Here is a 16,059-nt window from a genome sequence, read left to right as displayed (position 1 = left end):
CTGAAGTGCCTTAAAGCAGCATTTAACTGCATCTTACTGCACAGTGACTCCCTTCCATGGGAGAAACATCTGGGAAGTGGTGGTCACCAGCAGGTGCACGTCCCACATGGGAATGAGGTCTTGGGGAGACCTGTGGTGGTGGCTGCTGCAGCTGTGCTGCAGTACAAAAAGGAGAAAAGTTTCCATATCACTGGCTGGCTCAGAGGTTTACAGCTTTCTCCTCAGCAGCACCACTTCTCCAGTCCCAAGTCTCAGGCAAGGAATGTTTGCAAGCTGCAATACTTGGATTTGCTGCAAAAGGAAAACATATTTACAATGAAAGAGCAAGGAAACGTCCTTGTTCCTTCCATATGGATGTCTCTATTGGAAGCCAAAAGGAGAAACATTATGCAGTATAGAGGCCAGGCTTGTCTTAATGAGGCTGATCCAACAGCCACACAAGACAACAGCAGATTATCACTGACTTCAAAGGAAGCTGAATCATACCCCAGAATGCAAATGATCACAAACAGTAAGTCTTTGCAAGTACTGTCTCTAATCACCATCCCTACTCCCAGATCAGTTCCCTCCATTAGCATTTTTTTCCAAGTTTCCCTTTTTCTTAAATTCTACGTACCAAAGTGCTGAGTTAACACAGGGTATTTATCTACACGAAATTTATCTTCAGAAGATATCACAGAAAATATAATGAATGGTCCATCGGGGAAAGAAAAGACAAACAACAACAACAGAAAAAAAAAAAATGAAATAACCATGAATATTTAGAAAAGTCCAAAGGAATGCAGTGCCTTGAGCTTAAGCATGGATGAGTTTCCTCCAGGGGCTGCAGTTCCTCGCTCGGTGATGCAGTTCGAGTCAGCCCCAGTGAGTCCTGAGGCAGCACACAGTGTTCTTCTGCTCAGCCTCTCACACGTGGCAAATGGGAAGCAGAGGCAGATTTAGCAAGCCTGTCTCATGCTGAGAAAGGAGTGAAAAGTAAGGCTGAGGGGGAAAAAAATGAAGCAGGCAGACGCTTCTCTATAAATGGCAGAAAGCAGGGAAATGCGTAATTTCTTTTTAGATGGGAGAAGCAATTATCAGAGGAATTAAGTGATTCACAGAGTGCTGGTTATAACTCCAGCCTTTTGCACTGCCAGGAAGAGAGAAGAATGGAACAGCAGATATAGAGTAAAGGAAAGGACTCCTAAATTTATGTGAAGCTGGGTGCCTAAATTGGGAAGCAACACTCACAGAGGAGATGCTGAATCCACAGGGTGATGCCCAAGCTAAGAGCCTGCTGCCTTTCCTCTTGGCTGCTTTGAAAGCCCAGGGGCCTGAGCTGTATGGCCAGGACAGTTATCACCTCACAAATGAGGTGCACATGCACTGCTCATTCATTTCAGTCATAAAATTATACCAGCACAAATCCATGCCACCAGTTCTGGAGAAAAACTGGGCCATTGGGATGGTTATGAGCACGTTCAGATAAAATGGATGAAAACCAGTAAATCTCAACACTCCCATAAAGTATCCAAACTTAGCTCTTTGGTGCATAGATGAGTTTTTCAATGTCAGAGATGCTGCAACTGTGCGCCTCAGCTGGGGAATTTACCCCAGGAATCTGCAAAAAGAGGAACTATTTCAATCTCAAGTTACAGCTAGCACACATTTACAGCTGCTTTGAAAAGCTATTGCTGGGCAGCACAAAGTTAGAGACCATTACTTGCTTATAGTCCTGTCACCCAGTGTATTGCTCAGTATCACAAGCTCAGAAAAGAAGTAGAGCATCTACAACAAGCAGAGTGGCAAGCCCAAAATGCAATCAGCCTTTTGAGCCCTGTCCATGGAGTTTGTAGGCAGCAACCTGTGCTTTCTGAACTCTTCCAGCCCTTGCAATAAGCAGAAGAAACACTGCAGATGCTTCCAGCTCCCTGCTGTCTCTGCAGGGACTGCTGAGAGTGCAATCATAATGAAGCACAAGGGAAGAGAATTAGCATGGCTGATAAATGAGGCAGAAATTTCACCCCCAGAAATCACCTGTTTACAGCTCAGTCCAAAATCATGTGCATGAAAATGTCTGATAATCATCTGTTAGCACAGTACAGTACAGCAGCTTGCCTGAACTGCCTGTACTTCAGGGGTGTCACCCTGCTGCCTTCAACACAGTCTCTAAATTTAAGAGAGGATCTGGGAGAGCAGTCTCATGGTCTTTTTTTCTGTTTTACTAACCCGCAGCATTGACTGGGAAGCCAGGCAGTAAAGCTGACAGAGACTGTCACAAGAAGCTGTAGTGGATGGTAGAGTGATGAGACAGACACCACAGAGAAAAACTGAGATCTAAATAGGGCACGAGATGATTATTAAAAATAACTGAAATCCATGTATCCAAATGTAACAACAATGCAGCAGGCTGATTGTCAACAGGATCAGCTGAAGTATTTGGCCTTTCTTTGACAGGTCCATATGAACATTGTTTGATTTAATGTGCTCTGGCTGCTCTTACCCTACAGTGTCTATTATTAAACTTGACACTATTACAGTTTCCAAAATCTCACATTCTCTTTAGGCTGTCACAGGCAGACTGTGGGTGCAGAATAAGACAGGAATACATTATTTGGTGATCACTGCCTGTACCATCATTTTGCATCAATTCTAGCTCCAGAGACCTGCTGGTGTCTGACTGAAAACCCAAAATGTCTTCAGAGAAGCAGCTAGCACAGCACTGCTGGCAGAGTTGGAATCTCTCCAAGTTTGCTTAAGCTTCATAGCAGCCCAGCAATTCCAGATTCTCCCTGATTTGTCATGGGATGATATTATGACAGACTAAAATGTGCTACAAAAGCATGACAGGCAATAATGTGGCGTGTGAGCATGGGATTTTACTCGAAAGATCAGCTTGCTCTCTTTCTAACCTTTTCCTACATTTACTGGAAGAACTTTCCAAATGTTCTAATTTGAATGCAATGTCAAGCTGGAACATTTTCCAGCTTGACCTCAGTCATAGTTGCTGCAGCTCTGATCACACGCAGCGAATGGTTCAGTAGAACAGCTAAATCATCCCATTTTGTTACATGACATGCACTGTGTCAAATTTACACAAGAAATCAAACCAACTGATTGGTTTAGGAGAGATCAGTTGCCTTACCAGCAGGGATAAAGGGAGTGACTTGTCCTGCTTTAATGCAGAGGTAGACAAGAAGTTGATTATCCCAAACTGAAGCAATATTATCTCAAACTGACAGAGAAAAAGAGCCAAGCAATTGTGTATGACTCCACTGTTTCACTTATCAGTCACCTTTGGTGTCAGCTGTAACAAGATTCAATTATATTATATGCCCCTACAGGAAGCAGTGGTTAACTTGTCCTCTTAAGGTGCAAAAAATATCTGTCAAAAGAAGTGTCCAGCTACTGAAAGGGCTTAAAATCTTCTAAACATGACACTGAACAGGCCCAGAGAGCAGAAGGGCACATAAGAAACCCTCCCCAAGAGGGCCAGCTGTCCCTGGGACAGTGAATTGCAGGACACTCCCAATGGGAACCCACCAGCAAGATCCCATTTAGAAATTGATCCTGCTTTAGAGATTCCATTGCGATGTTTTTGAGGCATTGCCTTACTGTCTAGACTGCTTCAGCTCCAGCTGCCAAAGCAGACATGGAGTCATGCAATGTTCAGTTAAACATTCTCAGTATAGGAGGCAACACACAGAGCCTAGTTGAGCAATGGGTTTCCTGCACATCTGCAGTGTCCTCTCAGAGGAAATCTCCACCGTTCTGCTGTGTACAGCACTCTGGGGAACTACAGGGTAAGAAGCCTTGTCCTGTCAGAGGTCTCTTCTGCTACATTTAATTTCTAAACACAGTGTTACTTCTTTCACCTAGTTTTACTAATTTTCTCAATTCAAACTTAATATTATGCCCTTGACCTTCACTTTATTTATCCAACTTTTTTTGATGATGATAACAAGCGCTTGATCCTAGATGTCAGGTCAACAATGCTTCAGAGACAAAAGACCTTAAATTACAGTATTCCAACATCTCAGCTGAACTTAGGGGAGCAGACTGGAAAACTGGAACCGTATGGTCCATATGACAGGAAATACTGTTGTGCACAAACACAGCAGAAGCAACAACCTCAGCCATCTCTTAATGCTATGATAGTTTTGAGAATTCACACAAAGCCAAGCGTGGTTTCCCCAACCGGATTCAGAAAGCCACATCAATTTTGGTCTGATTAAAGGCTCATTCAAAACCACAAGAAGCAAAACAATGTTAAGTTTACTATGACTGCCACATTTCTGGGAGTGCTAGTACAGAAGATGAATGAAGTCCACATGGTTCCTTGCACATGGAACACAGCTCTGATTTATATTAGGAATGTGCACCCCTTTATACAATGGCTGCTTGATTGATGCAGAATCGATCATTATGTCCCAATCCAATACCTGTCCTGAGCTTACCATGCAGGTATTTCATCTATTAAAGCCTACAAAATATTACAAAATTTAACAAAGTTTCTGATTCATCATGCCACTGGATTTCAAAGCACAATCCTTTTCAATTTCAATATACCTTGAAACTTACTATTTTTTTTTAGAAAGCTAGCTCTCAAAATAAGATAAACTACCCACAGCAGTTCATTGCTGCCCTGCTCATTAAAGAAGCAGTGCAAAGGCACCAGGAGGAAGACAAAGCTTTAGTGTGCATATGCCCCACAAGAAGAGGTCGTGTGGGGCATGACTCAAGGAAAAAAAACAAAAACCAATGACTCCAGACCTAGCACTTGCATGCTAAGAAGCTGTTTAGCCTGGGAAAGGCTGGGGGTTAACCCAGCTGCTGTCTGCCACTGCCCAGAAAGGCAAATGGAAAAGGCAGCACCAGGCACTTCCTGGAGGTGAAAGGATGAAGGACAACAGTCACAAATAGCAAAAAGGAGAATTCAGACTGGATGGAAAGAAAAATTTGTTCACTGTGTCATCAAGAAAACATTATTCACAATGGGGGCTAAGCAATGGAGAAGGCTATGCAGGGAGGCAGGGAAGCCATCCTTCCATGGTGTTTTGAAAATTCAACCAGATGAAGCCTTAAGCAACCTCATCTCAAGTTGAAACAAACCCTGCTTTGAGCAGAGGCTGAACCAGCTGACTTCGCAGTCCCTTCCAACCCAATTTTTTAATGTTTCTTTCTCACACTTAGACTGCTTAGAGCATTGCTCAAGATTCACAGCTTTCTTTTCTTGTATTTTAACACTTCCTTACGCTACAAATATTAATTCTAAGGGATGGGGGGACATGGCATAAACTTAATTAAGTTTATTACTACAGCAACAATGTTTAACTGCCTACAAGTTTTAGGAGACAAGGAGATTCAATAAGGTACAGGAAAAAAGACCCACCAGCACCTCTAGGGGAACTGTTTGCAAAGAAAACTCAAAGCACAGTGACAGAGCCCTTTATAGCTTTGCAGCAGATGTAGATCTATAAAATAAACTCACTCTTGCAGACACCTGGTTTGCATGAGCACAAAAGTGCTACTTGGAGACTGGGGTCCAGCACCACTGGTATAAATTATGCAGATGTGATACACAAAGCTACGATAGTTTCTTTAAAGCTGGAGATCAAACCACTTTGGCTTGTCTTTAATCATGCCTGACAGTTTATAAGAATTATACTGATTTGGTATTCCCCCCACACTGCTGTATTGAATGAAGTGCTTGGAAAGAGGTTGTTAAAAAGCAGTACAAAACAATGAAGTCCTGTGTTTGTCCACAGATCTGAAATTTTGCATTCTCTTCCCACTGCTCTGTCAAAATGCCCAAATTATAGACTTGAAGGAGCTGGTTTATAGTACCCATGGGTTGGAAAAACCCATTATGATTTTGTTTTACTGAACCCAAGATTTATTCTCATTTGAAGAAAGCTTCTTACCAGTCCTGCACATTTTATTTTGATATTTAACAAACCAGACAAGGAAAAGAATCATTACCACCTAAAATCTTTTACCACACTAACAAGTCCTGAGCAAAGATGAGCACTGTAATTAACACACAATACATTTTCAAGTGTGAATAGCATGGTGGTCTGTCATAGAAAGGCATGATGATCATGTAAGGATGCTCTACACAGAAAAAGACTTTTCAATATCTACAAAGTTTTCATTTTAATTAACAGACAACACTGAGCAGGAGTTGAAAGCTTCTGTTCCAAAAGCATTTTTTAAATGGCATAGAGGAAGTAAATGGAAAGAGTAAATTCCTGCTTTCACTGAGGCTGACAAGCCAGAGACAGAATTTGGGTCTTCCAAAGAGTCCCAGGCTCCAATTTGTGGCCACTGTTCTTTGCTATATCAACTGGTAGGACCAAGAATCGTTTTGTTCTTTTGTCTTTGTTTCCCTCTCAAACATTTGTAAGCACTATTAGAGTGCCTTTTTACCAAATTTAACAGGCCCAGCTTGTCAGTGTCTATTCAGAGGATGTGTGCTCTGGGGTCCCAGACTGTCTTGGTAGCCCTCCAGCTTTCATTATGTAAAGATTCATTGTCCAAAGTAAAATGAAGTCCCCTTTGTATCTGTTGTAATCATATAACACTGAAAGAGTTAAAAACAATGCAGAGATTCATCATTTGTGTGGAAAATCTGTGCTGTGAAAGGCTGCCCAATTTTCAGTAATTATAACAAGTTTTTTTAGATGTTAAAAGAATGTATGCATAGGCTATACATTTCCTTCTAAGACCAAAAGAAACATGTTTTTCTTATGAAGCTTAATGAAAACAGTGTTTTTTGTTGTGCATTCCTGATGGTGTATAGCTAAAGGAAATTAATTCCTCTTTAACCAGGAACTGGGACTTGGAGGAGATCAGGAACAGTGCTACAAATAACTGCTTTGGGGCAGTCCACACTGGAGTCCTGAAAAGCTCAGCTGATCACACAAGGCCTCTGAGGTTAATCTTGCTGTTGGATAGCTCTGTAAACACTGTCTCAAGTCCTGTTCTTTACATTTTTACACCACTCAAGGCTTCAAGCCAAGGCCTTGATAAAAAGAACGATTTGGTTCTTGAAAAGCATTGGCAAAAAGCTGACCAAACAGTCTGTTTTCAATACTACCCCGTGAAGTCTGAAAGAATCAAGACTTCCTGCATGCAGCCTGAGATCTACATTTGCACTGAAGGATCAAACCCATTTAGCCTCCATTTAATCTCTCTCTACTGACAGCACTGAACATTCCTGCATAGGACATGTGTTCAGCAATACTGTGGCCTGCCCACAGGCACTCAACATCCTGCTGTGAGCCCATGTTCTGCAGCAGCTTCTTACCTACAATGTCTTCGTAGGCATTTTCTTCTAAAGTGCTCTTGGATCCAAATTTATGCTGGCTCTCAGTTCCATTTTCAGTCGGGGAGGGAGGGTACAGGGATTGCAGGCTTGAGGCATCTTCAAACTCAAAGGATTTTCTAAAGTTTAAAACAGTAATAATTAGTAACAAGAATGCAAATTTATTCAAACATTTAGATGAATGTTTACATGTTAAGAAATACATTAATTGAACCATTATTTAAAAAAAAAACTCACCTCATGCTTTAAGGACCAGCTTTTAGCAGACACTAAGTCCTGTGCTCACAGCAGTCTCTAGTAGAGCCACTATGACAATTTTTATGGAGTTGGAAGGATTGTTATCCTCATTATGCAGACAGGAAGAAAATACATTCTATTTTTCCAATTTTACAGAATAAGTTAGCAGCACAATCCTCAGATTAGAAATTACTTTGCTCTTTCCAGAGGCCCCAGAAACATGTGGCACTCTGTCCTAAAGAAAGGCACAGTCTCTGCGAAGCATTCCTGCACTGGTTACTCTGGGAGATGTAGCCCTTGACAGCACTCACATTGGATATGTTCCTGTGCAGAGCTCAGTGCCCAAATGCCAAAAGGAGACCCATGTGCCAGTCGCCCATATCCCTTGCATGCCCCATGCCAAGTACTGGCAGCAAAGGAGAGAGCATTGAGGAAATTGGTGCTCTCTGGGGTGCATGAGGAGCTTGGGCTGATGGCTCAGGGGCTGAAGGTTTGGCCTTTCTGGCAGGAAGGCGAGGACCAGCTGGGTCAGATGAACCCACACAATTTGTTTCCCACACAGAGTGATTCCCTGTCTCCTACCCACACCTGCCCCAGTGCTGCTGAGCAGTTCTAGAGAGTTCTTGGTCTTTTCTCCCAAGTTCTTCCCACTCTCCAGCTCACCCAGGCCTTGTTCTCCGGGGCAGTAACTACACTGAAGGTGGGAGGCCCATGATTTGTAGTGGCAGCAGTACAGAGGCTGGCATTCATTGGATCAATTTACTGCTGAGGATGAAACGGTGAGAAAAACAGGCTCAGGTCAGAGCATAAATAATCCCGTGGTGCTGCAAGGCTTGTGTGGACTGTGCTGGTGCCCATACTCCACTCACTGAGTCCCAGCCTAGATTAACATTAAACCATCCTGCCATCAACCCCCCTTGTCTTTCTTCTTCCCAGCTGGAGTGCAGCATATGTTACAGCATGTCTATGTGGCAGTGACAGTCTCATGAGACACTTTGTCCTGTGAATTGGTTCAAGCATCCCTACAGGTAACACAGTGATATGGCACAGAACACTGCATTTGAGGAGAAGATTTGCTGTTTGTCTGCTGGAGCAGGCTTAGGGCTGGCATCAGGCTTAAGAGCCTCTTCTCTCTCCTTTCCCTAATCTTCAGAATATCCAGATCCAAGTTATTCACATCAGGATTGTGGCAGAAACAATCTGTATGTCAGATCCAGGCACCTGCTCCTCCACAGCCACTCAGTACAAAGGATGCTGACACACTGAAGGCACGGCTGTATATGAAATGAGACTTTCAAAAGTAGTTAAATGCCCAGCTCCTATAGATTTCAAGGCACCACTATGATGTGGTGACACTGTAGGATGACAGGAATGGTTTTGTGGACCAACACTCAGCTGTGGTCCATGTGTCCCAAGTCTATCCGGTGACACTCCTCTGCTGCACTGTGTGTGTGCCAGAGGATTTCCAGCTGTGGGGAAACACCCAGCTCACACCACTCTGAAATGTTAAAGCTCTCTTGGCACCAGGTTCTCTAGATCCAGCCTGGCTTTCTGCTAGCAGGCAAACATGAGAGACTTCTTCCCTATTACTAGAGTGTTGAATTAGCCACCAAAAATAAAATCAGTCCTTTCAACCAAAGTATTGGGAAAATAAATGCCCTCAGTCTGGTCTCATGACATTGCAGGAAGTGCAAACCACATGTATGTTCAGTCTGAAACACAGCTACAAGCTGCAGGCACAATGAGTTATGTCTGTTCTCAAAAAAAGAACAGTTTAAGTACTGAGATTTCAGTAATTATTATCAACCAAATACTGTCATTCTTAAATGATTGTATGGTCTTTAGTGCTTTGTAAATCATGCAAATCCTTTCTGTAACTGAAGGAAGAACAGTAGCAAAGACAATAAAATTAAGATTTTTAGAAAGAATTTCCACTCAGCATTAAAGTCAGCCAGCAAACCTGAGATTTTTGGGAGGCTGATCTGAACTTAGTTAAATCATTATTAACAAGAGATGTGTCCAGAGAAATCACTGAAGTACAGTGGGTAAAGATGTTACAAATGATTGGATACGTACTCAGTAAAATGTCAAACTGATTTGCAAGAATTATCAGATACACATGACAACCTTGCTAATCCTACAATTTCTATTCTACATCTTAAATTAATAAATAATGCTTCTTAGAAGGCTTTTTCCCCTAGACCTGACCCAGGCCTGAAGCTCCTTTGCTGAACTGTGCTGTTGTCTAACTCTGCTCCGACAGGAGACTGAATCTGCAGAAAAGGATGTGCAAGCAGAATTATACCTCTTCTGTAAAGGAGCTTCAAAACTTCATCTCAAAAACTCACTGTGATAAAATACTGTGGTTCTTAGATGACTTGCCCATTTTCTGATGATAAAGGCCATCATTTACACCAGAACATTTAAAAATTGTTGTCTTCTGCACATTGCAAATGCTGTACTGAACAAACTGAGGGCAGATTTACTTCACAAATTTTCCTTAAAAACTAGATTTACTTCCTCTGAAATTATTGCCAGGACTAAAAGATAAGCACTGCTGATCAGAGCTTGATTTTCCATATCCCCCCGTGCCTTTCTGGAAGAAACAACCCGCCTCAGCAGAGCTGTTTGATCTCTCAGAAGCAGGTGTCTCCTGAGAGAAAAGGACAGAACCTGAAGGCTCCTCTTCTCTTCCTGTCCCAGTATAATTCTGGTGAGGTTGTGCTAAAAAACTTTTAATAATTGAGCCAACATCAAGCAGCAGAATCTGAAGGGATAATGTGCATCTGAGATGCTGTTTAGCAGCTCCTTGCAAATCTCATCACTAAATATCAAGGGAGGGTGTGTATCATACACAGGCACAGACAGGTGAACTTGTTAAAAATGCTGCAATTTGAATGCTTAGCAACCACTGCGCCTACAATTCTCCAAGCAATGAGCAGAATAAGTTTTACCATGTCTAAAACTCAAGAGGAAGCACTTGACTAAAACAAGCCAAGCTCCACAAATTGCTGGGAAAATGTAGCTGTACACTCTCCCCATCATTAACTCAGGAAAACATAGAGGACTTTTTCTGATAAAATGGTTTTCTCAGCATTAATCCTCTACAGCTGTTGATAATAATTTAGGACAATATTCCTAAGGACTGAATTAAATAAAATCACCTACATTGCATAAAACTGACACAACTGCTATCATAATGAACTTTGGAAACAGAAAACCTCTGCAGGTACATTTTACAGGAAGAAAAGACTATGAGGGACCAGCTATGGTCCCACTACTGGACAATAATGAAATTATGGTCCATTAAAAATCACAAATAAGGGCATTTGTGCCAGAATGAATTACATAACTTTTAGCACACCTAACCTAGAGCTTTTTTAGGGGATCAAGGGATGCAGATTTTAGAACTCCTAAAAAAAACCTGAAGGCATTCAAAGGTATTGTACCAGTGCATTCCATGAGTGCAGACCAGCAGAAAAAAAACCACTTGTCTTGCATGCAATTCCTAGATTGCATTGAAAACCACTGCATTAGAGGGAGAATTTAAAATATTTCTACTGCAAAAATACAGCCCACTTATTTATTCATTTGGAGAACCGAGCGCACTTCCTTGAGGTTTACCTATTCTGGGATTTTCTGTGAAAGCGCGACTCTTTCTTCTGCCTTCTGGTCACGGGGGGCGCAGGGGTGGACGGGAGGGGAGGAGGAGCAGCAGGCATGGGAGATGGAGGTAGGCCATTGCTGGGTTTGCTTTTGTGGGATTTGTCTGCCTCGTACTCGAAGGTGCGCTTTGGCTTGGGGACGGGATTGACGGCGCTGTTGGGCGCGCTTTCCAGGAGCACTCTGGGGCCAGCTGAGTTCACAGCAACGCTCTGTTTTGTTTTACTGCTTTTCTCAGCCTCTGGAGGTGTTTCTGGTTCACTCCCCAGAATAACACCCCCGCCTTTGCTATCGCCCAGGGTTTCACTCAGTCCCTCCACAGCAGTCAGCGTCCCAGACTTTTTCCTCCCTTTGTCAACACTGTAGCAGCTACTCGGTAACTGGGGGAGGCCTCTGCCCGACTGCTCCTTCAGTGCCTGCTCGATCTTCTGGATTCTGTTGAGCACAGCAGAGGACTCTTTCCTCACGTGGCCCTTAAGGAAAGTGGCAGAAGGAGGTTCGCTCCTGCCTGGTCTCTTTTCAAACCGGCGGCAGGAATCCCTGTCCAGCAGCTCCTCCTCCTCTGTTTCCGGGTAAGAGCACTCAGAAAATGTTCGACTCATTCTTCTGAGCCCTTTGAAATCAAATGTCTTGTCGCTGCAGGGAGAGGTCAGCACACTGGGGCAGCTCTCACTGCCCGACCTCTCCCCAGCATCCCTCTTGTCCACACACACGCTGGTCCTGGGGGACAGCTCCCGGCGGCATTCCCATTCTGTGATCTTCTGCCTGATGTCCAGTGCCTGCGAGCGGACGCTTACCCTGCTGATGGAGAGGGTCCTCAATTTGGCAGCAGTGCCCAAGGACAGAGTGCTGCGGGTGAGTGGATGGCTCCCTACTGCTTCCCCATCCTGACCCTCGTTTGGACTCTCCTTTTGGTCAGCCTTGAACACGGACAGCCTTTTATCCAGAGCACCCGCACTGATGGCTTTGAGGGGGCGGCTCGGGGAGTCACTGTCGGACGGGCTCGTGGAGGTGCTGCGCAGCGTAGACGTGCGACTGTTCCAGTCCTTGAGGCACAGCCTGGAGCTGGAGACTTTGGAAAGCCCAGTAGAGCGGGAGGAGTCCTCACTGTCACTGAGGGGGTAGGCAGGGCTTCTTTGAGGGGACAGCAGGGGCGGCGGAGTGGCTGACTGGCACCTGGAAACAGAACAAAAGGAAAAAATCAAAGCCCTGGGAAAACTGGAGTTATTTGCCAACTTTCTTCTGGCTGCAGGTCTCCACACTGCAAGACCACCCCAAAGCATCATTGAGACACCAGTTACCATTCAGCCACAGATTTGGGGTGGGAGGTGGCAGCATTTAACTGGTGATGGCCACAAGCAGGACACTTGGCACATCCAAAACAAGTTTTCTCACCTCTGTTTAACCCCCAGCTTTTCCAAGTTTCCTGAACTTAATGCCAGCTGAGATTCTCATAGCGAACCTCAGCCTTAAAATAATCCACCACTTGCAGATGAGTAGGCCTGGTTTGTCTTTGATCTGGTGCTGTGGCCAACAGATTAAATTTCCCTTATCAAACAGAAGTAATTTCTTATCAAAAGAATATTACACACTGAGAAGACACATTGATCTGCTCACACTATGTGTTGAGGAATATAAACTACATAGAAAGATCTCAGTGTTACCCTGGAAAAAACCCTTGGAACAAATTCTAGCCATGGTTTGCAAAATCAGCTATTGTTACTGGGGTTTGTACATTGTTGCAAGGACTTTTAAGAACAAAAAGACATGAGGAAATTAAATAACACATTAATCATTTGGCTCATCAGTGATGAGCCAGCAGTAAGGAAATTAAGCCAAAATTGTGTTGAAAAAGGGGGTTTGCTGCCCTGCCAAAATCCATACATACAAATCATAGCAGAAATAATCACAACTACTTGAACATTAACTCCTTTCTTTTTCAGACAGCACAGGAGAAAGAGAAAAGACCCATAACTAATGCCTTGCATATAATATTAATTTTATGCTGTGTGAAAACTGTGGAAAACAAGCTGGTTTTTATCAACTGTCCTGTACATAGGCAAGATCCAAATGAAAGAACTGCTTGCCCAAAAGAAATCAAGGGAGCAAATGTCTGCACTATAGCAAAGGGAGAAGAGATTCAGAAGATTTCTGGTGCTATATTGTTTTCTTCCCAACAGCCAGCCAATACCTACAGCAGAAGTGCCAATTTCTGTGCATTAATTAAAAAAAAAAAAATCCAGAGCACTGGAGTGATTTCTGAAAAATTTACTTTAACACAGGAAATATTTTCTTTTCCTTCAAATGCAGCCCCAAACCAGATACCAGATTATCAGATTTCATCCCAGTTTCCTATAGCAGATACTTCACAACCAAAGCTCAAAAATATCACAAAAAAAAAAAAAAAGTCACAAAAATACAATAATCATCACAAAAGGGAACTGATCTCTTTTTTCAGAGAGAACAAGAAAGTCTATTTGTCACAGAAGTTACATTGCTTGGTGACTTTCATTTCTTTACTGTTTTGAAGATAAACATGCCTGTAGGAAAAGAGATCTCATGTCAAAGACGATGGCAAACACTCCTACAACAGCTGCCTAAAGCAGGACAAGAAAGGATGCATGCCAGAATATACTCTTTGCGTCCTAGAAGTTGAATTTCCTGCCATTCTATACAGCTGCAGACAGGTGTCTTAAGAGATCTGAGAAGATCAAAAGCATGTGACAGATGATGAGTGGTTTTGGCTGGCTGTTGCTGCTCAGTTTGTAGTGGATTACCTGGAATTACCTTGGCCAACATACCCTGATAGTGCCTGAAAATGAAAGCTAAATCAGCCTCCTGAGGTTTAGTGGGGCACCCCGATCCTTTATTATTTCAGCCTCTCTCATCCCAGTTTCTTCAGGTTGATACCACAAAGCTAAATTTTTACATTATTCGTAACACTGCCTTTACTTAGATTTGAAATCATGTTCTAATTCTTTCATGTTGTGCAGACCCATCCCAGAGCTGCACTGACATTTCTCTCACGGAAAGAGACATCATCCAGTGGAATGTATTTTCCAGTATTTTATGTCGGAAGACTACAACCTTCCCTACAGCCTCAGAAGCTGCATGTTGGCTAAATCCACTGTCAGGATTCAGCTACAGAACAGGGACAGAAGAGGCCCTGTGGAATGTTTTAGCATGCACAACTTGTTTATTAGACTCTGATCTGCACTGGCAATACGTGGTGGGTTCAGTGCTGGCCAATCACCAGTGCACTCACCAATAAAATATAGAATGACAGGGTAAGGTCAGTAAAATGGGACAGCAGAGGTGAAGACCATGCTGACAAGCAGGCAGTCATAGACATCTCTCTCTGCCTTTGACACCCTGCACAGAAAATACCATAGGCATAGTCCATCTCCTTACAATCTAAGAAATATATTTTCATCTATTTCCACTGTCAGGAGAAGGTTTGGTGATTCATCAGGGGAGGAGGAAAAGGGAAAATTATGATTTGCATAACCTGAAGAGGTTGCAAAACTTCTTAAGAGGTATGAGCCATTCTTTTAAACCCCAGGTTCCCAGTAAGGCAACTGAAATTAAGGCTTCATTTTATTCAAATTCAGTTATAAAACTCCCAATCACTTCCACTGTGCTAGACCAGGGCTGCAAAGACACAGGCCTTCTGCAGGAGTTTGCCCTCAAAGACTTGGGTTACCTCAGTTAAGAAACAGATTCTATTTTACAGCGCATTAGACTCTAAATTTGAGTAATTCAGAGAGAATCTGTAGGATTTATTCAACAATAAAGAGTTATTGAGTAAGTCCTATAGAGAGCTTTGGCCCAAAGGTTTCAGCATGCATTCTCTAAAGGATGCTGGTAAGTAACTGAAAGAAAAAAAACATGCACAAAGCCGATCAGTAGACAATAAAATAGCTCTTCCCCAAGAAACTTACTTGAACTAGAAGAATGTTCTCTTGAAGGCACAATAGCTCCATAGACTTTAAAACCAGTATTACTGGACAGAGATGAATAATTAGCAAACTTGCATCCTTCCACAAAAAGATTGTAAAGGAAAATGCTTTTAATTGAAGTTTTCTACACAAAGAATGATATGGTGCAGCAGCATACAATGCATATCATTACATAAACTTTCCAAATATAATCTATAAACAGCATAAATAGAGATCATGGAATCAAGTTTAGCTTTCTTAACAAGTTCCATTGACCAACACCTTTGTTCTGGGCAAGGAGGATATCAGCATTTCACAAAAGACACCATTACAAGTCACTCTGATTCCCTGAGGGCATTCTTCCAACACGAAGCCCTAGGTGTGCAATGCCCAAACCCCGGGCAAGTCAGGTGTGCATTGCAGTCTCAAAGGCTGCCAAGCAGCCCATGCTGTCCTCTGAGCAGGTGACAGATCCTGGAAGCACCTTTCTGCTGGGACTCATCGCTGCTCACCAAGGAGAACAGACAGAATCCAAGAGTTGCTTTCCAGCTCTCTGGACCATGCTCAGCTTTGCTGTTGTGATTTTTTTCCTTGAGAAATCAGCAGTTTCCCACAGTTGGGGAAACTGATAATATCGGTCATGCTCTGTAGGATTTTGAACTGTAGATACAACTGATCTTCACATTCTGATTCAGTCTCTTCAGTTTCTCTTTTTCTCACCCAAACATAGAAAAAACTTTTAATGTATAAAAACTGTCATTCTTGAAGGCTGTTCTCAAATATTCATATATTCTATTGTTTTCCCTAGTAAAGGCATCTCCTTTCACCAGTGAATAACAGTGGAGCTGAATCTCAGCTGCACCAAAAAGAGAACAGACACACTTGCTTTAAGATAATTTGCAACCTACTTGTCAC

General features: G+C 42.8%; 1 protein-coding gene across 17 annotated transcripts in view; it reads right to left on the bottom strand.

Annotated features, from left to right (window-relative positions):
• DENND2B (DENN domain containing 2B) overlaps positions 1-16,059 on the bottom strand; it is a 155,040-nt gene that overhangs the window by 48,288 nt on the left and 90,693 nt on the right. For 15 of the 17 annotated variants that reach the window (XR_012056233.1, XR_012056234.1, XR_012056235.1 and 12 more), the window contains 2 exons: positions 11,168-12,382; positions 7,289-7,425 (listed from right to left, as the gene is read on the bottom strand). Coding sequence is in view for 14 of the 17 variants with exons in the window: in XM_072929630.1 (XP_072785731.1) it covers positions 7,289-7,425; positions 11,168-12,382 (1,352 nt within the window). In the remaining 3 variants the exon portion in view is untranslated. Of the gene's footprint in view, positions 1-616; positions 2,922-7,288; positions 7,426-7,543; positions 7,891-11,167; positions 12,383-16,059 lie in introns of those variants that run through there. The other 2 variants (XM_030273820.4, XM_032748619.3) reach the window with 2 other exon arrangements.

The sequence above is a fragment of the Taeniopygia guttata genome, chromosome 5 (genome assembly GCF_048771995.1).
Source record: "Taeniopygia guttata chromosome 5, bTaeGut7.mat, whole genome shotgun sequence".
In the NCBI taxonomy this organism is placed as follows: Eukaryota; Metazoa; Chordata; class Aves; order Passeriformes; family Estrildidae; genus Taeniopygia; species Taeniopygia guttata.
This window is presented reverse-complemented; position numbering and strand designations above follow the sequence as displayed.